Source organism: Ursus arctos, unplaced genomic scaffold, assembly GCF_023065955.2.
Source record: "Ursus arctos isolate Adak ecotype North America unplaced genomic scaffold, UrsArc2.0 scaffold_1, whole genome shotgun sequence".
Taxonomy (NCBI): Eukaryota; Metazoa; Chordata; class Mammalia; order Carnivora; family Ursidae; genus Ursus; species Ursus arctos.
In genome coordinates, this window is record NW_026622763.1 from 33,870,148 (window position 1) to 33,890,231 (window position 20,084).

The 20,084-nt window shown below is 38.2% G+C and overlaps 1 protein-coding gene across 5 annotated transcripts; it reads right to left on the reverse strand.

The window, feature by feature from the left end:
- Nucleotides 1-48: 48 nt before the first annotated feature.
- NMI (N-myc and STAT interactor) lies at nt 49-15,474 on the reverse strand. Of its 5 annotated transcripts, XM_044381602.3 has the most exons (10): nt 15,064-15,152; nt 12,885-12,907; nt 11,317-11,351; nt 10,648-10,737; nt 9,542-9,637; nt 7,331-7,493; nt 4,279-4,385; nt 4,005-4,191; nt 1,228-1,334; nt 49-468 (listed from the first exon to the last, which is right to left on the reverse strand). In XM_044381602.3, the coding sequence occupies exons 4-10, from the start codon at nt 10,729-10,731 to the stop codon at nt 265-267; spliced, it is 948 nt and encodes a 315-aa protein (XP_044237537.2). In that variant the 5' UTR covers nt 10,732-10,737; nt 11,317-11,351; nt 12,885-12,907; nt 15,064-15,152; the 3' UTR covers nt 49-264. The 5 variants fall into 5 exon arrangements, with proteins under 5 accessions (XP_044237537.2, XP_026348593.2, XP_026348594.2 ...); XM_026492808.4 differs by lacking the exons at nt 12,885-12,907; nt 15,064-15,152 and adding an exon at nt 15,369-15,403; XM_026492809.4 differs by lacking the exon at nt 12,885-12,907 and having other exon boundaries at nt 15,064-15,156.
- Nucleotides 15,475-20,084: the final 4,610 nt, after the last annotated feature.

Consider the following 20,084-nt stretch of genomic DNA (forward strand, 5'->3'; position numbering starts at 1 on the left):
TGCATCACATACGGTTGATTTCAACGAACATGGCACCAATCCACATAATTTATGAACAAACAAAATTGTTTTTAATACAGTGAGCTTACTGCATTTATAAGCATGCAGCAGAGCTTGAAACAAAGAAGAATTCAAAAACATGGACATATATTTTGTATCTAAGAATGAATGGCCACTAAGGAATTAAAGTCTTCATTCTTTAAAGGAAAAGGATATTCATTTTTGTTACACACTACAGTGATTTGGGCTCAGAGGCTGTACTATTCAGATCATTCTATTCCTCTCTTCTTCAAAGTATGCGATGCAAGGTTGACCTAGAGAACATTTGACCACTTCCACCTCTCCACCTCCATTCGTCTCCCGTTGAAAGTGAATGTTAACTAAATCCTGTAAAAGTTCTTCATCCGTCATCTGAAGATCTTCCATTCCAGTCAGAAGCACCGTCCTCTCCGATATTCCCAAAAATACCTAAAAAGAAAAATAAAAAAAGATAGAGAATTTTCTAAGAGCTTTGAATTGCAAAACTTTAGACTGATAAAGCTCTGTTTCATATTTTGGACTTTATCTTAGAAGAGACAAGGAGCCTCAGCAAGATGTTTCATACATGAGAATATCTGAGTCAGATTGGAATTCCAGAAAGGTAACTCTGGTGGCATTATGAGGAAGAAAGGAAAGACAGGCATCTCTATGGACAGAAAGACCAGTGAGAGGGGCAGTCAGAGGTGCCAGGGACAAGAGTGAGTGATCAAATGAATGCAGAAGGTGAAGCAAAATGAAGAATTCAGCACGAGCTGTAGCTTTCCAAATGGTGAACTAGGTAGATGGGGGTGCCATTGAATACCTGAGTAGGAACAGAAAAAAGGACTAGGTCTGGGGTAAAGATCATAAGTTCAGAGAAAATGAGCAGGAAGAATTATTTTTAATGCCCAAGGATAGTAGACACATGAGAGAAATATAGCTATGTCTCCACATACAAAAATATTATACCATTATCTGAGTAATTTCAGGTTTTAAAAAGTATGTAAGAAATTAAATAAGGTACAGGTTTGCACTAAAACATTTTTTTAAAAGACAAACTAATTTTGCACCAAGCAGATATGAAGAAACTATTTTGATATTGCTCGCTAATAAGATTCAACAGTAACAGACTCACAATTTTTTCTTTATTTTTTGTGGGGTGGGCTTGAGCCGTAAGTTCCCGAAATGAAAGAAAAGAGATGACTTTACCTGAAAATGTTTCAAGTGTGTTTCTGTGTATGGAGAAACAGTAACTCTATAGCAGTTTTGATTTATATAAAGTGGAAAGTCTTTCTTTTTCAAAATCTTGTCAGCAACTGGAAGTAAATTTTTAAAAAATTATTTTCTTTTTTATATCATAGACATTTTTAACCAAAGTTAAAAGTTTCTTCAAACAGAACATCACAGTAAACAGTGAACTGAGTGGTTATGTTTTTTAAAATTCTACAATCCACTTCACAGTACATAATTTTGAAAAATACAAGACCAAACAATAATGGGGGTTAACAGATCCTTCTGTCTGAACTATCCACTGCAATCACTGCAGAGAGCTGTGATGTCCTCAGACAGATCTATCTTCAGCTACATAAAATGCAATAACCATCTGCAAAAAGCAATCCACACACCCTAAAAGGACTGTGAGTTTCCCCGTTTCTCCAGAAGTATAATTGAAAAGTACGATTAGAATACTATATATATAGGGACACCTGGGTGGCTCAGTCGGTTAAGTGTCTGCCTTTGGCTCAGGTCATGATCCCAGGGTCCTGGGATCCAGTCCCACATCAGGCTCCTTACTCAGCGGGGAGCCTCCTTCTCCCTCTGCCTGCTGCTTGCCCTGCTTGTGCTCTCTCTTCGTCTCTGACAAATAAATAAATAAAATTTAAAAAAATACTATATATATATTTATAATATACACATATATAATAAATTACTGTAATATATATTATATATATAAAATTACTTAGTTGTCCTGTAACTAATACATGATATTATTCAGTAAACTGATATAATGATGTTAACCAACATCGGGGGGAGGGATCTGAATGTCATCTAGAAAGTGAAGGCAAATAACAGAAGTTGATCAGTTTCCTCTAACACAAAGAATAATCAGATTTATTTTTAGCAGTATTTTTCTCCTACAGGGGAAGGAGAATATGTTTCAGACTGCATAAAGTTTAACAGATAGGATATTCTTGAGAATATCCTATCACTTTGCTTTTTCTCCTGTCACCAGTCCATCTTGAATGAGCAATATGGTGCAGTGGTTAAGAGTGCAGGCCCCTGTTGGTGAGGATGTGGACAAATTGACACCTGGGACAACGCTGGTAGGAATATAAAATGGTACAACCACTGTGCAAAACAGAATGGCCATTGCTCAAAACATTAAACATTAGAATCAACATATGATCCGGCAATTCTGGAAAGATCTAAAAAGACATTCAACTAACCATACCTAACTACATAGTAGAAAGGAAGTTTCATGAAATGTTTCCATTTTTACTAAATTAATGCTCTTTTATTTCAATTTTTTTTGAAAAGAATGTATTACTTTGTTATGAAAAAACAATCAGTCAATGTTTTTCAATTGTATAGCTGGATTTCTATTATATGTGCAAACCCAGGAGAAACCCTAAAAACTGGATTAACTAGAGCAAGATATTTTTACATTGAGAATCACTTGCACATATTAACAAAAGCAGCTGTAGAATTTTATATTTTTAATCATAAGAATGTAAACCCTCCTCAGATGATTTGGTAAAGATCCATTTCTACGTACAAAGGCAACAGATGTCTAGCTGTTCCTTCCATTCACCCTGTCTTGCCTGGAATCTATTCCCTCCACGTAAGAGACCCTCATCTGTCAAAATAGGTGGGATGGAAGTGACAGTTTAACAGAGAAATCTGCCACATACCCACTGTGATTTTGGGTAAGTTATTTACCCTTCTCAGGACTCAGTTTTCTCATCAATAGAATGCAAATAGAGGAAAACACCTATCTCCAAAGTTTTGCTGTGGCTCAGACGAGGTATGTGTACAGAACACCTGGCTCCTTGCCTGGCATGTGAGGAGGACACACGAAGATTGATGTACTTGTTATATGTAATATTATTCTCAGTAGCATTCACAGAAATCATTTTCAGGACTCTACCACTTTATAAGGTTAAAAAAAAATCCCCTATTATTATGCTAATAAATTCTAAATAAAAGAAGTAGAAAAGGAACACTTTCAGAAATGGCAGATCAGGTCAACCCTCTCAGGCCCCTCTCCCTCCTCGGGAGCTTTGTGCTATCACTTTGCTACTGCTCAATAAACTTTGCTGCCCACCAAAAAAAAAAAAAAAAAAAGAAAAGAAAACAAAACAAAAGAAAAAAAGAAAGAAAGAAAGAAAGAAAGAAAGAAAGAAAGAAAGAAAGAAGAAAGAAAGAAAGAAAGAAAAGAAAAGAAAAGAAAGAAAGAAATAGCAGATCATTGGGGCACCTGGGTGGTACTGCTGGTTAAGTGTCCCACTCTTGGTGTCTGCTCAGGTCCTGATCTCAGGGTCATGAGATCGAGCCCCATGACTGGCTCTGTGCTCAGCACAGAGCCTGCTTAAGACTCTCTCCCTCTGCCCCTGCCCCTCCCCCCCTCACTCTCTCTCACTCTCTAAAATAAATAAATAAATCTTAAAAAAAAAAAAAAAGAAAGAAAGAAAGAAAGAAGGGACACGTGGGTGGCTCAGTCGGTTAAGTGTCTGCCTTTGGGTCAGGTCATGATCCCAGGGTCCTGGGATCGAGCCCCTGTGTTAGGCTCCCTGATCACTGGGGAGTCTGCTTCTCCCTCTGCCTCTGCTCCTCCCCTTGCTTGTGCTCTCTTGCTCTCTCTGTCAAATAAATAAATAAAATCTTAAAAAAAAAAAAGAAAAAGAAAAGAAAAGAAAAGAAAAGAAAAATGGCAAAACGTAATTTAAATGGTGAAGTATTTTTTAACCGCCTAAATGGGTGAATACCTCCAGTTTCCACAAACGTGATCACGGCATTCCGGGACTGCTTATCGTACTGCACGCATAGCACTTCCCCGCCTCCATTTATGGACTTAGAAAAGCTCAGTTCTAGCTTGTCTCTCATCTGATCTTCAGGCAACACGTCAGGAATTTCAGTAACATTGATCTTCACCTTAGAGTATTCTTCAAGAACCTGGGATATCATTTCATATTCAGCAATACGGGTGAGAAAAGTGTTCACACCTAACAGAATTCTAAAAAGCTATAATCACCATGTTACCTGGAATCTGATTCCTGAGTTTAACGGAACTGGCTGGGCCAAAACCTCCACATCTACATCATTTATCTGCACATGATGCTTCCCCATCCTGATGATGTTTTGGGCAACTGAAAAATAATTTGGGAGTATTAATTGCCAATATTTTAATAAATGTTTTCACTTTTGGTTTAAGAACAAATTGTCCTAAATATTTACAATTTTCTTTAATTTTAAAGGATCTAATTTTTTAAAATTTTCCTAGGACTTCCAGGTGTTATTGGTCTTGCCACCAAAGTGGCAAATAAACATATTAATGTCGAAAATGTCAAAATACATCAGCAAGAGTTGCAAAGTAGTCAAAAGGTACAAAAAATAAGTGCCAGGGATATAATGTACAACATGCTGTGTGGTATACAGGAAAACTGTTAAGGGGGTAGATCCTAAGCGTTCTCATTACAAGCAAAAAAAAGTTGTTCCCTTTTTTTTTCCTTTTTGTTGAATCTATGGGGGTCCTGTTTATTGCACCTATATGAGAAGATGGATGTTGGCTGCACCTGCTGTGGTCACCGTTTCACAATATGCGTAAATCAAGCCATCATGCCATACACCTTAAACTTAGTGATATGCGTCGATTATTTCTCAGTAAAACTCAAAAAAAACTATAATGTAGAAAGTCTCATCAAGTACTAGATTCATCTCTTAAGAGATAAGCCTGGCGATCCTTCAGAGACTCATATATTATTTCAGCACAGCCACACACCCTTTAGAATTCCCCTGTTAACAGAATGATGAGAGAATTCCCTTAGTACATTAATTAAAGCACAGCCAGAAACTTCTTCCATGTTGAGTAAGTAGGAAAAAGTTGTGTGGGTCAGTGGCATTCTGACAATCTTATTTATCATTTGTCATTTCTCTTTAATATGTTATAAACACCAAAGAAATAAATACTCATTTTTGTCTTTCCTAAGGGCGACATATTAAAGACCACATAGGCTTGAATATCAAAGTGTGAGTCTTTTTTATTTTTTTGCTGTATTTAATGAGGAATTCTACTTTTGCTAAAATGCTCTTGAGATCACTTTATTAAAAAGATGATAGCCTATACCAATCACAAAACTATCAAATCTAATTTATTTGTGCAAATGGGAGAGGCTCAGTAATGTAATTATGCCAAAAATCATTAGAACTCCCGACAGCAACTATATTTCAGTTTGAAATGCGTGTGGGTGTGCATTTATTTTTACTTGTGTGACATGAGAGTTTATAACACTTCAGTTGTTAATACAGAGCCGCTTATTCTAATTTGTCATAAAGATAAGAGATGCCCACTCCCGGTCTTATAAATCTCACAAGTGTTTATGACAACCAGACAGCACACACATCACAGCTGAAGGAAGAGAGAAACAGGCTAAAAGGCAGGGCGTTGTCATGTGGGAATTCACACTCATTGTACCGTGATATGACTCGATAACTTGAATTACAATTTTTTTGTGTGTTAATGACAACAGGCAACAATAACAGAGAATGTCAATGAAGTAATACTTAGATGATGCCCTTTCCCTCCCACACCCCCCACCCAAACCTCCAACATCTGGTGATCTGACGCAGCTGAAAGGACCACTTGCGTTTCAACTTTTGTGACTCTATCAAAAGCCAACTCCTGTTTAATTGTGTATAAGCCCAAAGTTGTCCCAGGAGAGGAAGACCTCAGAGCCGTGCCCAGAATGGGAGCAGCGATGCAGCTGCTTCTGAAGACAACCCTAGTCCCAGCGTTCCCGGGTCATTCCTGCGCAGAATCCCTGCCTCTCAAATCCTCGCTTCTGTCTTTTGGTTATATCTCCATCACCATTGCCAACTGCCAACACAGGGCTCTTGGCCTCCTCCTCTGTCCTCAGCTCAGGGGTAGATCCAGGGTAGACCCATGGTGAACCAACAGTATGTGCATATGCTGACCAGCTAGAATGCCTTCCTTTTTAATATTTATTTTCAGGCTATAGTGACGGACCAGGTGTAAGGAGATACAAGCTATAATCCTAGATTCTCAGAATCTGAGCACTGGAAGGGCTTAAGACCATCTGGTCCCACCCCACAACCAGATGAATACAAGAACGAAGGCCTGGAAGAGTGGCCTGCTCTAAGGACTGTTGGTCCAGTATAAGGCACATGGATACTCATGGGTTTGGCTCTCAGTTTTGCAAGTTTTAACTGTATGGACCTCGAGCAAGTTCTTTTATCTTCTTTAAGTTTCAGTTTCCTTATCCGGAAAATTCCTAACGAGTAGCAATAATGACAGCTAATATTTATTAAGTGTTTATTATGTGTCAGACACCATGCTAAGTATTATATCAGCATTTCTCATTTAATACTCAGCTCAACCCCATGAGGTAGGTATACCACAAAGCCTGTCATAAAAATCTGAGATTTAGAAAGAACCCAACCCAAATCACATACCTAGAAATGGGCTAAGTTGGCACTGAAGGTCAGATTTTCCTAACGTGCCCCCAGTTCTGAACAAGGTCCTACACCATGTCAGACTTAGCAAACATCAGGTCCCATTACCAAATCTCTGAGTCTTGGGCTCTTTCCATTCACCTGTCATGTACCCTTAGGTAAATCACTTAAACACCCAAGGATCTGTTTTCTTAGTAATAAGATGTAAACAGTAATTCTCCTATCATATTGCTTTCACAGAGTCATGTGAGTATAAAATGAGATGTCTGTGAGAACTCTCTGAGAACTGTGTAGAGCTCTAATAGCTTAAGACATTATTACTAGTATCATTTGGAGGCAGCAGGTGGAGTACAAAGATGCTGGTATTAGACATCACAATACCTGCGCTTGAGTCCCAGAGTCGTCATGTTCTGAACAAGTGATCATATTCAAGCCACTTACTGTCTCAGTTTCTTATCATAAAATGGGGATAATCCTATCTGCCCCAAGGTATCACTATGAGATGAGATGAAATGATAGATATAAAAACTGTAGAGCAGTAGTCAAATATCTAAGAAAGCTCTTTGAAAGTCTCAGTGCTTTCCAAAAGTAAGACAGTCAAATTTTTTAACATTACTCATACCTTCTTCTTTTTCAAAGGTGATAAGACCTTGTCCTTTCTGTAGCTCATAGAGAACTTGTGAGCTCACTTGAAATGAACAGGAGATATTTAAAAACTGGCTGTCATTCTCCGGATTCTCTAAAGATGTGAATTTCACCTTTGTTTCAGGAATATCCTCTTTAATCTAATTTAAACAGAAATGTTTGATTAAAAACAAGACAAGAAATAACTTAAGCCCTTCTTGTGATAATGTGATTTGATCATCCAATAATTCATTCTCCACTGATTTCAGAATCTGACAGAATACCGAGTGTGGTCTTATTTAATATCTTTAGTAATTACTTCTTCCTAGGTAAGTACTCAGTAATGTAATCAGATGCTGATCCTTTAATATTATTTCCCAGATGAAATTATAAATATATAATCTCTCACTTTCTAATCAATGTTTAAACTAGCCAATATTGTATGGTGTTCAGTTCTAAAGCCTACATCATTCCTGTAGATAAGTACCTTTTAAACAACTGTACCAATAATAGGCTATCCTACAAGGGAATCATTAGTACGTTTACTCTCACTACAAAACAATATAAATTAGAGTTGTGTATATACCATCTTTATTTTGATACCAAACCCAGATAATTTTATCCAAAAAGAAAGACTCCTGAATTATATGATTTAACATTTATCAAATTTAAATTCCCCTTTCCCCAATACCTGCCCAACTTTTTAACCATTCTCAAGTTCAGGTTTATAAAACTGTGAAGGGACACTATCAACAAAATTCTTAACCTGAAGGATAAAGTTATTGGTTATACTTAATCTGTTTAAAATCATCAGGATTAACGGGCATATACAACTATACATAAATGCACAAACGAATCTGTTGTTTGCATTTCTATTTCCCATAAGTATTTTACATGCTGAAAGAAAATGTTTGTGTTATCACAAAGGGTTTAGAAATATTCAATGAGTTACCTGACCTAATCTCACATTTGTTCTATATCTTCACACATAATCTCCATAGAGAATTTCTGATTACCATAAATCCAATTTCAAAACAACTGGCAGTGTCTGAGAAAAGGCAGAGTGTTTCCCAATACTGCGGAAATACCCAATATAATGCTGAAAAGTCGAGAGCTTTCTGGAATGAGAGTGCCTGATTCTGGTCTTGGGCACACTTGGCCAGGAGCAACTCACCTATGCTCTCTAGACCACAGTTTCAGTCCTCTGTAAATTGGATCAGCTGAGCTGGTTGGGCTCCCAAGACCCTGTGAGTTGTAGGACTATGTGATTCCTCTCCAGACTGAGAAGTAACCAGAACTGTAATAGAGTGTTCACTAAGTCCCATAAACATGGGGAACCCCACCTCCTGATATTCAATACCCTACCCTTCATTTCAGAAACAAAAAGTGACAATGTTTTAAGCATTTAAATTGTTTAGAGACAGGATTTTTTTTAACAATATGAGTTGTTATGAAGAAAAAAGGGGTGAAAGTTCTGTCTAGCTCAATTACAGGAAAATTTAGGAGAGAACTTAAATGGTGAAGATATATATCCAATTTTTTTAACTGTGAAATTCATTTGAGTTACTTGGATGAGAAGAGAAATAAAGGAACTTAGTGAGAAGACCAAGAATTTGACCCAAAAGTGACTGATAATGACTGTCATTTTTGTGTTTTTGCATTAACATATACACACATAAAAAATAAAAATATATATGTAAATTTAAAAAGTGTATTATCAGAAATGTACAGCCAGATGAAATTTTACAAAGTGATCACACACATGTGACCAGAACCCTGATCAATAAACAGAACATGACCAACACCCAGAAGCCTCCTTGGGCTCCCTTCCAGTTCCTACCTGCCTCCAAGGATAACCAGAATGCTAACTTCTAACATCCTGCTTTTGTGCTTTACTTAAATGCAAGCATTTGGTATGCCCTCTTTTATCTTTTTTGCCTCAACACTGTATTTATGAAATTCATCCATGTGGCTGCATATAGTTGTAGTCTGTTCATTCTCATTGCTGTGTAGTATTCCATGTGTGAAGACACTCCAAATTAATAATTCATTCTACTACGGAGGGACAGTTGAGTTGTTGGGGCTATTACAAACAATGGTGCCGTCAATGACCACATTATCTTAAAAGTGAATTTTGTATAATTAAATTGATTTTTCTAAAAAATAGTATCAGTTAAAAATGTGATACATAAAATAATGAAGGAGGTACCTGGGAGTTTCTGGTGGCCTCTTGTAACTCAGCTTCAAGCCTTTGGATCTCTTCCTTTAACTGAGTATTTTCCTTTGCAATTTCATCAATTAATCTCTAAAAAAATCAAACAGCACCAAAAAATTCAACAGCCCCTGACCTCATTTTTCTAAATCAATTAAAGAAGCGATATTTCTAGCACCCTGATAAAGGCAAAGAAAGATATCATTACCTGTTGATTCTCCTACTTCTGACAAGTGTTATTATCTCCTTTACACAAGCAGGGAAACTACCTTTCATATGAGACCAAAGTCACAGAAATTTTTGCAGTAGAGCAAGGATTGAGAGCCAGACCTGAATCTTACCAACTCCCTTCCTGGCTATTTGTGACAACAGTATGACTTTGAAGTTGCACGGAGGGGCGCCTGGCTGGCACAGTCGGTGGGGCATCTGACTCCTGGTTTTGGCTCAGGTCACGGTCTCCAGGTCATGAGACTGAGTCCTATATCAGACTCTGCGCTCAGCGTGGAGTCAGCCTGGGAGTCTCTCTCCTTCTCCTCTGCCCCTTCCCCCACCTGGCTCGTGCTCACACTCTCTGTCTAGAATAAATAAATACATCTTTAAAAAATAAATAAGTGAATTGCACTGTAATTGTGGACATATGTTACTTGGGGGTAATTAAAAAAATTTTTTTTGCTGTGATTCCCACAGTACAGCTGCCTTGACATGCCGGGCATATGGTCCTGGGTAAGTGGCTTAAGCTACCTGATTCTCCATCGCTCTTGGGTCAGATCTGATAATTGCTAATTAAGCTCTTAACTTCAGGGTGCAAATCAAAGAAAGGAGGGAGGGAAGGAAAAAACAGCTAACGTTGTAAGCCTTGTAAGAGAAAGAATAGAAATATGACTTTGTAAGTCTTGAATAATGGAAGAAAAAATTTTTGAGAACCTTAATATCTTTCCAAATTCAAAGTAATGTAGGGCAAAAACATATAAAACATGCCTCACTGCAAAACTAATAGATATACATTAATAGATGCAAATATATTTTAAATAGGTGTAAATTATTTTAATAGATATAAATTAATAGATATAAATTAATTTTTAATAGGACCCAGTAATTTTTACCACTCTTTGTTCATCTTTCATAAATTCTTCATCTGACTGATGCTCCTTAAGGACTTGTTTTTTGTTATCTTCATCAGCTGCCATGATTACCTAGTTATTACAAAAATAAATATTTTTTAAAATAGTACATATATACAAATTCAAGAAGAAAGAAATAACTTTTACCCTTTTAAAGAAGAAGAAACATCTCTTCTTTGCTGTACCTTTTTCCCTATCATCAAAGTCTTTATTATCATGTGGTGATAAGAGTCTATATTTCAAATAACTTTCACACCTATAAATATACAAAAGGATTCTAAAGATCATTTTCTTTTCAACACAATAATAGAAAATAACAGGTATGAACATTCCCTTGAGGTTCACATCTTAATCATAATATGGTGCCCCATTTTAAAAGATTACTATTTTGGTCTTTTCGAAGGTTTTGATTTAAACATCCAATTCTTCTTATTGTACTTCCCAAATGTAAATTTGGAGTAAAAGGCCCCCCCAGACACCTCTCCTCTAGTTCTTTTAAAAAAAATTTTAAGTAGGCTCCACACCCCAGTATGGATCCCATTACAGCGCTCAAACCCACAACCCTGAGATCAAGACCTAGGCTGAAATCAAGACTCAGATGCTTAATCGACTGAGCCACCCAGGAGCCCCTACATGTACAACAGTTCTTACCTGGAGTTTTCACAAATCCTCCCTAGTCCATACACCTGAATAGGAAAAAAATTACACCTTTACTTCTAATAATCTCTGACGGAAACTTAGCGTTCTCTTCAAATATGAATATAGGCAACAAGCCACATAGTATTTGCAGCACCTGTGACAAAAGTCACCAAGACGGCACAAATATTTTCATAAAATGTTATAACTATTGCAGATATCCTGAAATATTGTTTGTGTAAAAGCTTCCTTCAAAATTATGGTAGTTATTAAACTCACTACTAGGTCTTATAATACACTGTAATATATTGATACATATTACTATATCAAAGACTTACTTCTTTAATATTCTGATGATCATATTTCAATATAATTGGTTTCCTTTGTAATTCTATATATCTTATTTTATACATTTTAAAACTTTCTTTTTTAAAGGCCCATAAGCTTTATCAGACTGGGAGAGAAACCATGGCACAAAAAAAGTAAAGAACATTGCCTGCATATGAATTTGCTGAGATGGAGACGTTCCAGATCAAAAATGGGACAAGGAATATCATAACTGTTTTTATTGCTTTAGAAGCACATTAATAATCAGTTTGTGATATAATCTTCTAAAATTTCAAGTAACTAAATTCTCACTACTCCTGTAGAAGAATGTAGAAAAACATTTATTCCTCCTTAAAAAAAAAAAAAAAGATTAGCAAAAAATTAGTGTGAACACAAGCAGTGTTCAAAACGGGGATCACATAGCACCTAGATCTTGGTTTCTAATCTATTCTCCAGTAAAGGAACCCGGGTTCCCTGGAGCAACGGCTGATTCTACCTATGGGGCAGGAAATATACACTGGAGCTTTCAGTGGCCAAAAGTACATAAAGGGGATTTTCCAGTAAGTAAATATATAGAGGATAAAAGGAGCCAGGTTTTTCATTGCTGGACAAGTTAATTATAAATGTAATTTATAATTATAAATATAGAAAGACAGAAAACTAGAATGAATGCTATGGATTGGAATTGCAACAATCAGTGTAATCTCATGATTTCCAATAGAATGAGAGAAAGATACAGAGATATAAATATAGATATAAGTGTGTATGTGCTCACACATATACATACTGCACATATCTATCTGTATATATATTCCCTAGCTCTGTCCGCTCAGAAGGCCTGGAAGCAAAGACAATAGCAATGAGCACACCTAGCATTCAGAATTTGGTTTCTAATACCATCCTTCCTTATAAGGAACCAAGGTTTTGGTTGAGAAATGGTTGATTCCACGACTGAGACAGGAAAAATACAAAATAAGCACCTTATAGTGCCAGAAAGCAGAAAGTGCTCAAAGAATGATGAGAGCATGTTAAAAAGACACAGAATCCAGCCTGAGGAGGTTCTCACTGGCCAAGTCAAAGAATAAATTCAGCATAAAAAAATAATGACAGTAATGATTAAATCCGCTGAGTAAAAACAAAACAAAACAAAAAAAAACTATGAGTCCATATTGACATACATACACACACAAATTGAAATTTTGGTGAGAAAAGGACCATCTAGATAGTTTCAAAATACTTCCCTACAAAATACTTACTAATTTCAAAGCGGGGAAAGTAGCTTTCCATTGAAGAAGCCAGGCAGACGCCACCATAATAAAATAATCAAAGTAAATAAAGAGATAAGTCAAAATCATCTGCCATCTGATAGAGTGCCCTTAGAACACAGCATGTCTTCTATGATATTCCTGCCAAAGATACATAATCTGAATCTCAGCATGAGGAAACATTAGACAAACTGGCTTGTTCTCTTCAAAAGTGTTAAGTTCATGAAAGCCAAGGAAAGGCTGAGAAGCTCTTCGAGGCAGAGGGAGACTAAAAGGGACATCGCAACTAAATGCAATGCAAGACTCTGAATTGGGTCCTTTTGCTATATAGGATATTATTGGCACAACTGTCAAAATGTAAATTAGATCCAAGGATTAGATGGCAGTAGTGTATCAATATTAATTTCCTGATTTTGATTACTGAATTTTAGTTATGTAGAGAATACCTTTTTTGTAGGAAATAGATATTCAAGAATTCCAAGTTAGAATCTTATTCTCAAATAAGGAAAAAGAGAAGCTGTTTGTATTGCACTTGCAACTTTTCTGTAAATTTCAGATGGTTTCAAAAATATATCCGTAGCTCCCTATTGCACCAACTGCAGAGTCCTTACAAGTCATCTAAAGTCTTACACAATCTAACCAAAACTTACCTTCTAGTCTTATTTAGACAACTTCTAGACTAAGTACCCTAACCACACTAAACACTCAAAGGGTCCCTCTTCTCCCTCCTGTCCCTTAATATGTCACATCCTTCCTTTCCTCCCAACCTTAATGAACTTATACTGCTCTTCAAGGTCCACCCCAAGTTTTTAAAGCCTTTTCTGATTCCCGTACAGGACATTACTTCTCCCTCTTTTAGCTCTTTTGGAGAGCTTTAACTATTTGTGTACCTGCGTCACTTTCCATGACTAGATGGTCATGACCTTGAGGCCAAGGACGATGCCCACTCCTCCTTGCATCCATTCAGAGCACAATATATAAGCACACATGCTGAAAACAGTCAATATTTACAGAAGTGCGTGGTATCTTGACTCGTACTTATTCTGCTCAGGACATCCCATACATACGAAGTTCTGTTCTTATATTTCCAGAAAGCAGAAATGGCAACATTTTTTAATTGCTTTTTTAAAAAACTCCATATTCTTAAGAGCTTGTAATGAAGACTCTCAATATATGTAACTCATACAAAAGGTCTGCTACATAATACTCGCAGAACTTTTCTTGGCAATTTAGGGTCTGGATACTTTCCTTCTTTGCATGAGTCGGATGTACAGTAACAGGCTTCCTTTTATGCCGTTATATGGTAGGCAAAATAATGACCCTCTCAAAGATACCCAAACCTAATCCCCAGAATCTATGAATATGTCAGATTACAGTTAAGATTGTAGACTGAATTAAGGTTGCTAATCAACTGACTTTAATATGAAAATCATCCCGAATTATCCATAGGGCCAATACAATCATGAGGGCCCTTAAAAGTAAAAGACGAAAGCAGAAAAGCAGAGTCAGAGGGAGGTGTGATAACAGAATAAAGGTCAGAGATATGCAGTGTTGCTGCCTCCTCAGATGGAAAAACGCATCACTAAGCCGAGGAAGGTGGGCAACATACAGAAGCTGGAAAACAAAACAAAACAAAACCCCCAAGAAAATAGATTTCACCCCAGTAGCCTCCAGAAAGGAAGGCAATCCTGCAGACACCTTGATTTTAGGCCAGTGGGACCCTGGGTGGACTTCTAACCTCCAGACTAAGATAATGTTGGTTTTTAAGCCACTAAGTCGGTAGTCATTGTAAAGACAGCACCCACCATGTTATCACCACCACCCACCTATCACCTGTTTTCCTACTATACTCATATCACTTTGTGCCAGGCCGGACAGAATGGAGTCTTTCCATATGCATACCCGGCAGCAAAAAGAGAGGAAATGAGGGGATGGAAGAAAGAAGGGGGTGATTAATAAAACAGTGATACACGTCTATAGTTTTTTTTTTTTTAAGTATGCATGTTCTATAGACAGAAATACATCGTATTCTCCTTTCGATGTCTCTTTCGAGAAAATCCCTGCATATTCCGAAAAGTGAGGCGCAACTGCCAAACCCTGCACCTGCCAAGGAGAGTAAATTTCCCAATTATCTCGAGAGACACTACGGAAACAGTGGGGAAACACAAACCATTTCAAATGTCGATTTCCGAAATTAAGCAAACCGCACGAAGAAGACGAGGTGAGAGGCACCGGCTGGGTGGGGGAGGAGGGCGGGAGGGACCGGGAAACCGGGACAAATGACGCAGCCCGCCTCACCCCTGCCACCACCCCCACCCCCACCCCGGCGGCAGCGTCCCGTAGCGACCCGCGAGCTGTCCGCGGGGCGCTGCCCGCCAGGCAGTCGGCGGCCCCGCGGAACGCGCCTCCCTCCCCACCCGGGCCTCTCGAGGAGCGGCGATGGCAGCCAGGGAAGCCGGCAGGGCGCCCACTCACCCGCCTCGCCAGTGGAACGCAGCGCGGCGAGCCCGGCGCGCCCGCCCTTCCGGGAAAGCTGGTTGGGCGGCGCCCCGAGCGAGCGCCCGCCGGAGTGGCCGGGAGCCCCGCGGGCTGGGCGGGCCGCCTGGGTCCCCGAGGCCGGCGCGGCCTAATGCCCGAGTGCCCGTCGCTCAGATTAACAGCTGGGTTCCTAAAACAAAAAAAAGAAGACAGAGGGAAGAAAAAGAAAGCTCTGCTCAAATGGGGATTTTCTTTAAAACTAACCACTGTTTGGAATACCAAATATGGTGTCTCCAATGAATGATTACTAACGAGTTACAAGTATTTTCAGTTTCGATTTTGAAAACACGGTTCTTTTGATATAGAAGATACACTGTTGGGTACCAAAGCCAGGAGGGGTTAGGGTGAAATAGGTGAAGGGGATTAAACAGGTACAAACTTCCAGTTATAAAAGAAATTAGGAACAGAGATATAATGTACATTACAGCATAGGGAATACAGTAAATATTGTAATAACTGTATGGTGACAGATGATAACTAGGCTTATGGGGGTCATTTCCTGGTGATGTATAAAAATATCAAATCACTGTGATGTACACCTGAAACTGATGGGATATCGTAAGTCAACTATACTTTAATTAAAAAATAAAAGTGGTTTTTGTTTTGAGAGAATCTGTCCAAAAAGTATTCCTGAAGTTTGCATAAGCACTAATTTCAGGACATGTTTTTAAAAACCACTCCTTTCATGTGCATATTACTGGACATATTGTTGAAGAAGTGGATAGAAACCAAATAAAGTCAAAGTGGAAGTCTCTCTTCAAGATAATAACTCTCACTGTAATTTATTGGTCATTTTAACCTCAATCTACAAATATTTACAGCCAGCACAAGGTCAATTTTTGTCTTTTGCAACATCTTTTAGGCTATGAAGTTGGGAAAGCTGTGGTGTTCACTTGGTCTCTATGACCCATGTCCCTTGAAAGTTTTCTTATGATCTTCTGTTCTGTTGTGAAGTTGTAAATAAATACTTCACTAAGTGTGATCTTTTCCTTTGAAAATAAAAACATCTGGCTTATTTCAAGAACTGCAGTGTTTCTTAATCCTACACAAAGAACCACCTCACAGCTGCACTTGCTCATAAATAGAGGTCAGGGAGGAGATGTATCAAAATGATTCCCAGGCATACATTCTAGGATATAGTGCGACAGAGTTATATATAATAATCAGTACAGTGCTCTCAAATGACAGGTTAACACAAGTCAAATTCATTTATATCAAGAATACTGACGGAGGGGCACCTGGGTGGCTCAGTCAGTTAAACGGCTCAGGTCATGACCAGGGTCCTGAGACTGAGCCCCACCTTGGGCTCCCTGCTCAGTGGAGAGCCTGCTTCTCCCTCTCCCTCTGTGCTCTCTCACTCTCTCAAATAAATAAATAAGATCTGAAGAAAAAAAAAAAGAATACTGATGGGAATAAAGTTGCTTTTCTAAGTGAAAAAAGTGCATGACAAGGATTTTGTTCTCGTTGGCTCAGTTAGAAGTACAAAGACTCCGTCTGTTGCAGCTTGAGAATTACTTCTGTTCAACTTTAGAATTTTAGAGGGCATGAACTCTAGAGGTTATCTCGTTCAACTTTATTTCTTCTTTGTCTTATTTTTATTTTTCATAAGAAGATGATAAGCAGTAGGACCATGACCAGAAGACGACTGATCTAATATTGACTCAGATCCTGTTAAAGGGCAAAAGATACAGGGAGTAGGGAAGCCTTTTTTGGCCACCTACATGCTAAAGCTGGGTCATGTGTAACAGTCTTCAGATCCAGTACTCTGCAGAGTGATGGGGGTTCTAATGATGAGCAGTCAGCTGTTGGACGTATTATTATTAACAATCGTGATTGTTCATCTACAGAGGGCTCCTAGACATTTCATGACCTTTTTGTATTTTGCCAACAATATGAAATACAGGAATTACCTGCATGTGCAGATGAGGACACTTAGGCTGAAAAAGGTGATGAAAATCAAGCAATTAATATATGATGACCCTGATACCATATTTTACTCTCGACCATGAAATCAAGTATCTCCACACTGTGTTCTATGGTGCCTGGAGAAGGAAGAATTCCACGGCCAAATATGACTGGGAAATGTTGCATACTGGATTCACTTCCGGAGATTCGCAATGGGCGTCAGCACACACAGAGTTCTGAAAGGTACTGCAGGAAAAAATTAAAGCACACATTAAGACGTTTCACTTTATTCAATCTTGAATTTATCAAACTAATTTGACCACTAAATTCTTTCTCTCATGGAGCAGCTGTTGCTATCTCAAAGAGTTTCTAACAGGGCGTTTTGAGTGATGCTTCACTAGTGACAGGTTCAGCACATGCTACTTCAAAACATGGCCTGTTGAATATTTTAAACTGAAGGAGTTTGAGAAAACAGTAGAAGCAAGATCATTCTGCCCTTTTCCCCTACCACCACGCTTCTCCTCTAAGACAGGTCCTAAAACTCTTCTATGAGAGGTGTCTTCCCTATACCTGGAGAAAGGGAGCACTCTTATCTCTGAAGACAAAGGGACCCTAAGAAGAATCCTAACAAGCAGGACTTACTAAGTTTCCCTCAGTTCACTATGACTACCTCACACTCTGATCTAACGTATTTCTACATGACTGTTCAGTCTTCATTAAGCCTAGCATACAAATGCCAGGCCTCACTGTTTCCTTGGGTCTTCATTTCCTTATGAAGGTTCCCATGTCACGTAAAACTTGTATGAAACACAGATTTGTATGCTTTTCTCCTGCTAATCTCTTTGTCAGTTTAATTTTCAGACCCAGCCGGGGACCCTACGGACATACCGGAAAAATTTTCCTTCCCTACACTAAATTATACCATCTCCTAATATAAAAATTATTGAAAGTCTATAAGACACTCGATGAATATTACATCATGCATGAGATGCCTTGGACATCGCATGTAACTCTGCACTGCCTTGATATGAGACATATATTACATTACGTATTTATCTCCCCCACCAGATGGCAACGAACTCCTCCCAGACTTTTCTATAAATTCACACAACCACGTGCACGCGCGCGCACACACACACACACACACACCACTTATGTGGTACAGTATAATGTGTGCTATGAAGAGGTGACAGACAGGAACCAGAAAAACACAAAGGAGGGAGTGGTCCCCACTATCTCAGGAGATGAATTTCCTCTATAGAAGAGATGGAGATTGAATTGACTCTTAAAGTTAAAGGAGGCAGACTGAAACCAAGGGTCAGGTAAAAACACCCAGAGGCATGAAACAATTGAGGGAGGCACCAAGACTTTTGTGGGTATGCCAATAAGAAAACTACCTGAAATCCACTATATCATGCCCTTCCTTTGAGAAAAGGTCTTGTACCTCAAGCTTATACTGGTGTTGCCGAGATTCTGATGACCTGGTTTGCAGTTCCTCCTTGGGGAAGTTAGAATACTTACAAGGCTCCCAGCATTGTGCAAGATCCTGAGGGAGTCAAGAGGTTTGCAAATGAAATATATAAAAGTAAAGGGATGTTGCTAAAGAAGCCGATCTTAAATGTTTTCACCACCAAAAAGAAATGGTCGTTATGTGATGTGATGAAGGTGTTAAGGAAAACACGGTGGTAGTAATCATTTTGCAATATATATCGAATCAACAAGATGTACACCTAAAACTTACACAGTGTTATGTGCCAATTTTATCTCAATAAAGCTGGAAAGAATAAAATAGTAAGCAGCTGATTTTTTTAAAGTAAAGCAAAATAAGTATCCTATCCCTTATTCTCTATCAGGCAAGAAATACTACACAGCTAGAGCATGATTTTGATATCACATGGGGGTTTAAGTACCAATTTCAAGTTACTGAGGTCCCCGCTCCCAGTTTCCTCATCTGTAAAATGGAGCTGTTGTGAATGAGATACATGGTACACGTCAAGGGCTAAGCATAGTGCCTTACCCACAGTAAGCTCAGTAAATAGTGGCTGTTACCATCTTATACACTGGAGATTTTCTTTTCCATTTTTTTCTTACACATTTCTTCTCCTTTGTCTTCCTACCCACAGAACTACTTTTAAGACAAAAATATTTTTTTTTTTTTGCATCACCTACACTTACTAGTCCAATGCTATACAGCTACTTATTTCTAACTAGTGGTTAGATGCAAGAGGAGAAGTCAATACTCTGGACCCAATGTTATAACCCTTTTGTATGAGTTTTCATATTAATGTGCATGATTCAGTTCATACAAGTGAATAAAATATTGTGAGATAGATCAAACATTAAAAAAAAGTTAAGGGGCACCTGGGTCACTCAGCAATTAAATGCCTGTCTTCAGCTCAGGTCATGATCCCAGGGTCCTGGGATCGAGCCCTGCATCAGGCTCCCTGCTGAGCAGGGCTCCATCTGCTTGTGTTCTCTCTCTCTCTCTTTCTTTCTCTCTGTCTGTGTCAAATAAATAAATAAAATATTTTAAAAAATAAAAACATAAAAGTTAATCCAAGGAAAATAATAATAAAGATTAAAGGACATTATCTTCTTGACTCTTCCCTGGGTCACTCATTTATCATGTAAACATAATTGATTATTAGAAAATTCTATTTTGTTAAAGTATTTAGAAAATGAAGCTACTGTCTTTGACAATGCTGGAAAGGGGAACAATTAAGTGTTCTGCTCATGAACTAGAGGTTC